Source organism: Citrus sinensis, chromosome 7 (genome assembly GCF_022201045.2).
Source record: "Citrus sinensis cultivar Valencia sweet orange chromosome 7, DVS_A1.0, whole genome shotgun sequence".
NCBI classification, from domain to species: domain Eukaryota; kingdom Viridiplantae; phylum Streptophyta; class Magnoliopsida; order Sapindales; family Rutaceae; genus Citrus; species Citrus sinensis.
In genome coordinates this window covers 16,415,773-16,424,518 of record NC_068562.1, presented here as the reverse complement: position 1 = coordinate 16,424,518, position 8,746 = coordinate 16,415,773, and the positions used below count along the sequence as shown (strand labels likewise).

The 8,746-nt window shown below is 34.0% G+C and overlaps 1 protein-coding gene and 1 long non-coding RNA gene across 3 annotated transcripts; one reads left to right on the top strand and one right to left on the bottom strand.

The window, feature by feature from the left end:
• Positions 1-364: 364 nt before the first annotated feature.
• LOC112497799 (uncharacterized) lies at positions 365-3,677 on the bottom strand. Of its 2 annotated transcripts, none has more exons than XR_008056342.1 (3): positions 3,454-3,677; positions 2,455-2,528; positions 365-684 (listed from the first exon to the last, which is right to left on the bottom strand). It is a non-coding gene; the product is annotated as an uncharacterized LOC112497799 (long non-coding RNA). The 2 variants fall into 2 exon arrangements; XR_008056341.1 differs by having other exon boundaries at positions 365-674.
• A 1,967-nt stretch (positions 3,678-5,644) lies between these two features.
• Positions 5,645-8,312, top strand: LOC102614285 (xanthotoxin 5-hydroxylase CYP82C4-like). The gene is made up of 2 exons (XM_052431224.1): positions 5,645-6,748; positions 7,485-8,312. The coding sequence occupies exons 1-2, from the start codon at positions 5,804-5,806 to the stop codon at positions 8,121-8,123; spliced, it is 1,584 nt and encodes a 527-aa protein (XP_052287184.1). The 5' UTR covers positions 5,645-5,803; the 3' UTR covers positions 8,124-8,312.
• Positions 8,313-8,746: the final 434 nt, after the last annotated feature.

Genomic DNA, 8,746 nt, shown 5'->3' with positions numbered 1-8,746 from the left:
ATAAAGAGGGGTGCATGACAGACAAAATATATGTCATTTATATCACTGTCATTAATTTATGATAGAATTTTTCCCGTAATGAGTTTATGATGGTTGTTAAAAGTCATACATGTGTCACACTACATTTTAGTGGGAAATCAAAATTATTTAAATATTTAGGAATTTTTTGAATTTTTGGCAGGAAAATTAGTATTATTTCAATTAAATTATTTAAAAATATTATTATTATTTTTACTGAATTAATATTAAATTAATATTTTATTAATTATTATTATTATTTTACAAATTCTATAAAAAAATTTATAAATAAAATTGGTCAATATAAAATAAATACATAATATAATACTAGTAATTAAAAGTCTAATAAATAAAATACATGAAATTTTATATATATTCAAACTATAGTTAAATACAAACTATGTCACTGAAGCATCTAAACTACATCAATCCCAATTTTTTAAAAGATATCCTAAAATAAATAATCACTAACATCAAAATACTTATACAAAAAATCAAAGTCCACCAAATTCCAATGGTAAATAACTTGTAGAGTCTAAGTAGCAAGAGACCAGCAATTCTTCTCAGTTCCTTCGATCACCACCACTATTTTTACCTGCCCTTCATATTGTTGTCGTTGCCTCTCCATTCGCTTAGCATGCCCTTAATTGTAGTATCTACAAATCTCTTATATGCATCCATGGATTATAGCAACAATAGAAAACAATGTTTAACAAGCATTTTACTATTCTCTAAGGAGGCAAAAAAAAAAACATTTTACTATTTTCTGATCAAAGAACCTACAACAAGCAGAATAGACTTAAATGTTAATATAAATATTTATTTATTATTGATTTTGATGACAACAAACTTGATTAAGATTGATTAATCTTTTAAAAGCTCAAAAAAGTTTTCATATACTTTTAAATCATCATTCTCACTTTATAAATGCTTTATATTCTATGAAAATATTTTTATAAAATTGGTTATTCTCATGTTAATGGTTTCAATTGAAAAAGCTTTGAGAATTTTAATAATAACAAGTATTGCTTAAAATCCTGTAAATTGACATATTTCACAAGTTTTATAAAGGTTTGGGCCATAATATATTTTTATAAAGTTTTAGGGTCAAACTGTAATTTTACAAAAATAGTTCACTGTAGCAAAAAACAGCGATCCAAAAATTTTTAAGAGTTTCCTCTGGACACTAACGGCAATCCGACATCTTGGAAACAACAATTCGACAATTTGAAAATTCAGTCCAACAGTCATATTGACCAATTAAACGACGATCCAATATCTAGTTAACGGTGATCTGACAGTGAGTAGAAAGTCAATAACAGCTAGTTTCCAGCTCCAACTATAAATAAGCTCAATCAAATTCAAATAACAACAATTGTCATTGAGCAAATTATTGAGCATATAACTTTCTTTGAGCTTCAAATTCTTGTATTCATCTCACTTAATCACACTTTAGATTTTCATTTGTAATCAAACACATTGTGTGAGAGAGATTTATTTTTGTAATATTTAAAAAAAAACAAATTGAGAGGTTGTAAGTGTTGGGATACACTTGGGATAAGAGATTGTGGATAATCTCTTTGTGTAAAAGTTTATTGACACCTTGGAAGTCAATTGTAAGAGCGGTTTAAGCCTTGGACGCTTGCTTAGTGGAATCCTCAAGCCCAGTGAGCTTGGAGGCGTGGACGTAGGCACGGTTAGCCGAATCACGGAAAAATCACTTGTTTGATTTCTCTTCCCTTACTTTTTATTATCTTGCTAGATTAAATTTATTGTTTTTTATTTCATTAAGGCAATAGATTTAATTGTTGTGTGGTTTGCTTTACTTAATTTTTAATAACCCAATTCACCTCCCTTCTTGGGTTGCTTAGATAATATTTCATTAAAAACTAAGAATCAACATAAACATATTTCGCTATTACTCACATAAATATGTATATAACCTTAAGCATCTAGGAACCAAAAGCAATTTACATGTTGCACTTATCAAATGTACAGTAGAATAGAGAAAAGGAGAAGAATTGCAAGCATAACAAAAAAGGAAAAAGAACAAAAGTGATGATTTTAGTTAGAGAAAGAATTGTCCTCATTGTAGTTTACTTCCTTGTCAGCCAATACACAACAATAAAGGAAACTCATATTTTGATGCCATAATAAAGACAAAAATCAACTAAAAAGCTATTTGTATTACATATTTTGTTGGATAATAAGAACATAAGGTTGATAAGTAATTTAAGACTCTAATGGAAAAGAAACTATCATCAAATTCTCTAATTTTCCTCTGCGGAAAAGGGGCATAATACGACTGATCCATTTACAATTCCAATCATATTCATAGATTTTAGTTACCAACTATCTTTGTGACTTAAAATAGTCCGCAAAACACCATTAAGAATACCTAGAAAAGAATTAACAATTTTGAAACTAACACCATACCTGATGTCAAGAGCCTTGCAGTCATATTCCTCACAAAAGTAATACAGGTATGGAGTTATTTGCACAAAGCAAACCTGTGCAATGGTAAACCTCATAAGCCTGAGAAATGGGTATATCACTACAACATCAAGAACATATCTAGTTTCTATGCATTAAAGTTTCTCGCCAAACAGAGACATAAAAACATGGAAGATTGCATCTCATCTGAATCATCCTCAACTAGTAAAATATACAATTTGAAAGCAAAAATGAGAAAATCATATTGAAGGAGACAAGTTTTATTTTCATACTGTAGATCACCTAAGAATTCCATGAGCCCTATTGTAACTTTTCTAAGAAGCCCAAAGTAGAACACCAGATTAATTCTTTAATTAATAATCTATAATAACCATGTAAGCTAACAAAAATTCTACACATACATGACTGCTAAAGGACTTTATATAAAAATTAAAGTTAAAAATGTCACTTTATAACCCTAACATAAGTCTAGCTACTAAATCAAATTGAGTTGATTAAAGTTTTCATATTTTTTTTCAATCACCAAATTAATAACATCAAATTCAATTTCTTAATATCCTATCAAGGGCTATCACATTATCTATCAAACTATAGTTAATTACATACATCAATTAGAATTTCGCAAAACAAGATCTGTTACAGAACTTCAATTGAGAAAACCAATAAAATCGAAATTAACACGAACCCATTAATGTAAGCATGAGATCTAATTAACCTAGATGAAGAAAAAATCTCAAAATTAGTTGTGAGTCAAAATCTAGAATAAAAAAATTCAACCCCACTTTCATTCAACAAATTTTAATCGATTTTATCATCCTCATGACGGATTTACAAAAAAATATTTGTCACCATATCATGTAAATCAGAACCAATAAGTTTTTACAAAAAAAAAAAAAAAAAACTCATTCTAAATACAAACCCCATGATTTATGTACCCAATTCAAAGGACAAATGTAAAAGAAAAAGACATTAAGCAATTACCTTGCAAGAATTGAACCGAAGGTGAGGGTTCGCTGAACAGCTTGTGGCGAAAGGACAAAGAGACTGAAAAACGATGGAAAATGGGTGTCCAATTGAGAATGATGGTTTGGACGGTGGCAGAATGGTGGCTTTTTTTTTTTTATCAATTCTTATTCTAGGGTTTCTATTAATGATGAGAGAGTGAGGAAAAATGGATAGTGAGTGAGCAAATGTCTAACACATAGACAAAATTTTTGGGTTTTATGTAAACGCACACTTAAACGCCATCGTTTTTGTTTTATTTTTTATATTTTTTAAATTTTTAAATGAAATAATATATTAAAAGTTTGTCAAAAATGGTCAAAATCAAATAATTCTATCATGATTTCATGATAGAGTAAATTTGCATCACGACTCTATCATTAATTCTTGATATACAATAATTCTATCACAAAACCATCATTAATTTATGATAGACCAAAATTCTATCACGAGTTTGTAATACATTTATGATATAAGTCATTTTACTCAAAATCTATCACAAGTTATCTGTCATCTATTGCCAGTTTTCTTGTAGTGAAAAATCTTGATAACAAACAAAATGATACATGTGACTAGAGAATAGCCCAACAGAGGCATGTTGGCATCAGCTGAGAAAAGGGTTGGTTGGGGTTAGGGATGGCAAATTTTTCCAGACTCGGAAAAACGCGGATCATCCGATTTGGGTTCAACTCACACCAGTTACATTAATAATGTAGATCCGGTTGTAATTTTTCAAACCCGGATGCTTTTCGGGTCTGGTTATGGGTTTAGGTAAACCCGGATCTCCGAAACCCGGACCCAGACTACCATTGTTTTTATATTTTATTTATTATTAATTTTTATTACTAACTAAAAATATATAAGCAATAAGTTGGGGAGGAAAAAAAATTAAAAGCAAACAAGACAAACCCAAAAACCCTAAAGCAAAACAAAACAATTGCACCAGCCGCCACCTTGTTTTGGGGAGGGGGAACTTAAGCAAATAAAACAATCCCTATCCGCCACCTCAATCTTCATCTCCCTCATCTAGTGGCCAAGTTCATCAACGCATCATCAATTTAAATCATCTCAATTCATCATCCATTATCATCAAGAACAACAAACAACAACCCAGCTCCACCATTATTAAATTCGATCTCATCTCTCTCCAAAGAGCAAGCTTTGCTACTAGCTGCTAACTCCTTTTCACCGGCAATCATATTTTTCAATGGCCCATCACCACCTTAGCTGGGACCTGAAATTTTCTTTCGTTTCTCTATATTTCTCTTTTAATTTTTGCTTTTGCTTAATTTTGGTAATTATTAATTTTTTTCTTGTTGTTAATAGCCAAACGCAGCATCTTAGCACATAATATCCATAGAATTGTAAATTTTATTATTGAAGTAAGCAAATTTGGTTGAGATCCCGTGAATTTGTCCTATTGTTTTCTGCTTCTGTAATTCCAAAGAGCCAAAAGTGGCAAGCATTAAATCTATCTTCATCCAATTACTGGGTTTAAAACCCGCAATCCGGAAACCCGAATTTTTCGGGTTGAACCCGGACTAGACCAAGAGTTAAATAATCCGGATTTGTGTCTGGATTCGGGAAGGTAAATTGTCATCCAGGTCTGGAACCAGAAATGTCAAACCCGGATTCGGACCCAGATTTTACCATCCCTAGTTGGGGTGGGGAAGATGCCCAAAGCAAGAATGTAAATTGAAATTTGTATTTGACGTTGTCAATTCAAGTCAATTTTAGTAAAACTTTAGTAAATTAATAGATCAGGATCCTCTCCTGATCTGATCTTGTTCTCAGCAAGTTTTATTAATGTGATTGGTGGTTAATAAATTAAAAAAAAATAGTTAAATCCTAATCATACACTAACACTAAAAAACGGATGACACAATATCTGTAAAAGATCAAGAATGCTCAGATCAAGAGAGGATATTAATCTTAAATTAATACTGGGTGAATTAATGATTAGATAAAATTATAAAATAATTTATTCTTCAAAGAAATCATATTTTTCCTAACACTTTTTCTGTACAGGACCCATACTCTATGTAGGACCTACCTTATCTTTTGCTTGAATCTTTTACTGCTTTGGTTTTTTTGGTGGGTATTAAATTAAAAAAATAAAATAAAATGGCAGCCATCAAAATGAATGAGAGATCATCTCAATCATCTAAAAAGACAAGCAAAAAGCCAGGGAAAGAGAGGATCCGAATTTTAGGAGCTCGGTCTATTGTCTTCAAACTACTGCTACCATATTATATTATTATATAACTAGCGCAATGGTTAATCTTATGGCAGGTATACGATTGAGCACGACGCAGCAGCAATAGTGGCTATGGAGTTCCTATTCACAGCTGTAATAATCACTGCCCTTTTAGTCTTTGCTTCAAGAAATTTGGTAAAAAAAGCAGGGAACAAGAAGAGAGGAGCACCAGAAGCTGGTGGAGGATGGCCTGTGATAGGCCATCTACACCTCTTAGGAGGGCCAGAGCCCCTTCACAAAGTTTTAGGAAAAATTGCTGACAAGTACGGACCAATCTTGACGATCAAGATCGGGGTACGTCGCACTTTGGTGGTGAGCAACTGGGAGATTGCTAAAGAGTGTCTCACTACAAGTGACAAAGTCTTTGCCACCCGTCCAAAAACTGTTGCCGGGCACATATTGTGCTACGATTCTTCCTTGCTTGGTTTTGTCCCTTATGGTCACTACTGGCGCCAGATACGCAAGATAGCCACACTCGAGCTTCTATCAAGCTATCGGCTTGAGAGTCTCAAATATGTACGAGAATCTGAGGTGAGAACTTGTTTGAAAGAGTTATATAATCTATGGGATGCTGGTCTTGATAAAGCACCGGTGTTGGTGGATATGAAGAAATGGTGCGAGTATGTAACCCTTAATGTGATCTTAAGGATGGTGGTTGGAAAACGATGCAATATTAGTATTTCACAAAAGGGAACCAGTAGTGATCAAGGATGGAAAGATGAATTGTCGAGATTTTTTGAATTCATGGGTAAGTTGGTGGTGTCAGATGCTCTACCGTTTTTGAGATGGTTGGATATTGGCGGAGATGAGAGGTTAATGAAGAAGACAGCAAGAGAATTAGACCTTATCATGCAACGATGGTTGGATGAGCACAGAAGGAAGGGGGATTCTGGTGATTATCAGATCAAAGGACGAGAAGAGAATTTTATGGGCGCCATGCTTTCCATCCTCGACGATATCGGAGCACAAGAATTTCCCGGTCGTGATGCTGATACCATCAACAAAGCTACATGCTTGGTAAAGCATGGCACCCATAAAATTTCTATTTCTCTCTTAATAACCGTCGAGATTTTATCCGACAAATTCCTGGGTTTTCTGATTGGTTCCTTTAGCTATAAAACAAATTAAATGACAAAGTTATTTTCTAATCATGTGACAGTTACAAGAGTAGAGATCTCAACGTGCTTTAATTTGACTGCTTTTAAATATACTATCATTTTCACTGTTTAGTATAATAGCTAGGAAAATGGTAAAGAGACAAATATAATATTATACGGCTAGGATATATTTATTTGATTCTATGCAGATTGCATCTAGATGTACCTAGATTCCTTCCAAAACTTCTAGCTAGAGTGCTGATGGCTAAGAAAAAGAGACTGCTTTTTTTCAAAAATCATTCAAAGAAAACCTTTCGTGTGATCTGAGAAGCCAAAATTATGATTATTTATTTTTGGCGAATCACTTCCTTAAGCTGTTTTGCTCTCCAAAGCACCTATGTTGATAAATTTAATTGACGTTAACCACTTAGAAAAAGAATTGGCGAAGCACGAATCTGTGGAAATATATCTCAACCAGACAATAATCATGTCATATTAGGTGTTTCGAATTTTAGGAGAAGTTAGATTATGATAGGATACAAATCCATCAATTAATTAATTACGTAAATTATTTTTGTTTGAATAAGTGTTGATTAAACTGGTCGAGAGGGTTAATTCCCTATATATAGTCATCATATTCTAAATTGTTTGCGCAGGCACTCATCCTTGGTGGCAGTGATACTACATCAGGCACCCTGACATGGGCCATCTCTTTACTCTTGAACAACCGCCATGCGTTGAAGAAGGCACAAGAAGAATTGGACCAACAAGTGGGTAAGGAACGAGCAGTTGATGAGTCGGACACCGAAAACCTAGTGTATCTCCAAGCGATTATCAAAGAGACCCTCCGCTTGTATCCCGCGGGTCCTCTCTTAGCACCACGTGAAGCAATGGAAGATTGCACTGTCTCTGGGTACCATGTCCCGGCTGGCACCCGCTTGATGATAAATGCTTGGAAAATTCAAAGGGATCCAAGTGTTTGGGAAAATCCATCGGCCTTCCAACCAGAGAGATTTCTCCCAGGCCATGGCGCCCATGCAGATGTTGATGTTAGGGGCCAACAATTTGAACTCATTCCTTTTGGCTCTGGCCGACGTTCTTGCCCAGGTGCATCATCTGCTCTCCAGGTCCTTCACCTCACGCTTGCTCGACTCCTTCATTCATTTGAACTAGCAACCCCATTGGATCAGCCTGTTGACATGTCAGAGTCTCCTGGCTTAACCATACCGAAGGCCACCCCATTGAAGGTTCTCCTTTCTCCTCGCCTCCTCCCTGCCAACCCCTATGGCTTTTGAGTTTGAGCAATTATTAAATCCAGCAAGCAAAGCTCGAAGTGCTTAATAATTATTAGCTTATTGTTTACTGAATAAAGCGAGCTGTAGTGTTGGTTAAATTACTTTCTTAATGTTATGCACTTACTACAAATTACTGCTGCTGTTGTGGGCGATCTTTGCTTGCATGAATTAAGTTTTTTCTTTCCTTCAGTTTTAACCTTTTTTCTTTGGGTTTTCAACTATACTTCATAACAATGTTACATATATGCAGTTTGCCGGGTGCTACGCGTCTATAACCCCTCATTCAACTTTAGTTTCTGAAGATTTTAATTGTAAACAAAGGATTTTGAAAGAGAAAAGATTGTATAATGATTACATCCAAGGATTGTGCAGAAAGTGAAAAAGAGGGAAAAACAATACTAATGAAAAGCTATTGAAAGTGAGGGATTTAGGGATGGCAATGGTATCCACCCAAACCCGTCCGCTACGGGTAATTTTGCAGGTTACAACTGGGTTTGACATTACAAATTGAAATCTGCACTACGTTGTAGGTGGGTTTGGTATAAACTAAATATTTGATGGATACCTGTATGAATATCTACCAAACCTGCAACTTTTTCTTTCCAAATTTTTTTAATTAAAAA

Bases quoted from the DNA above. Each gene is read 5' to 3' on its own strand.
- LOC102614285 (XM_052431224.1), top strand. From the start codon at position 5,804: ATGGAGTTCCTATTCACAGCTGTAATAATCACTGCCCTTTTAGTCTTT. The intron at 6,749-7,484 runs GTAAAGCATGGC...TTGTTTGCGCAG, and splicing joins TCAACAAAGCTACATGCTTG to GCACTCATCCTTGGTGGCAG.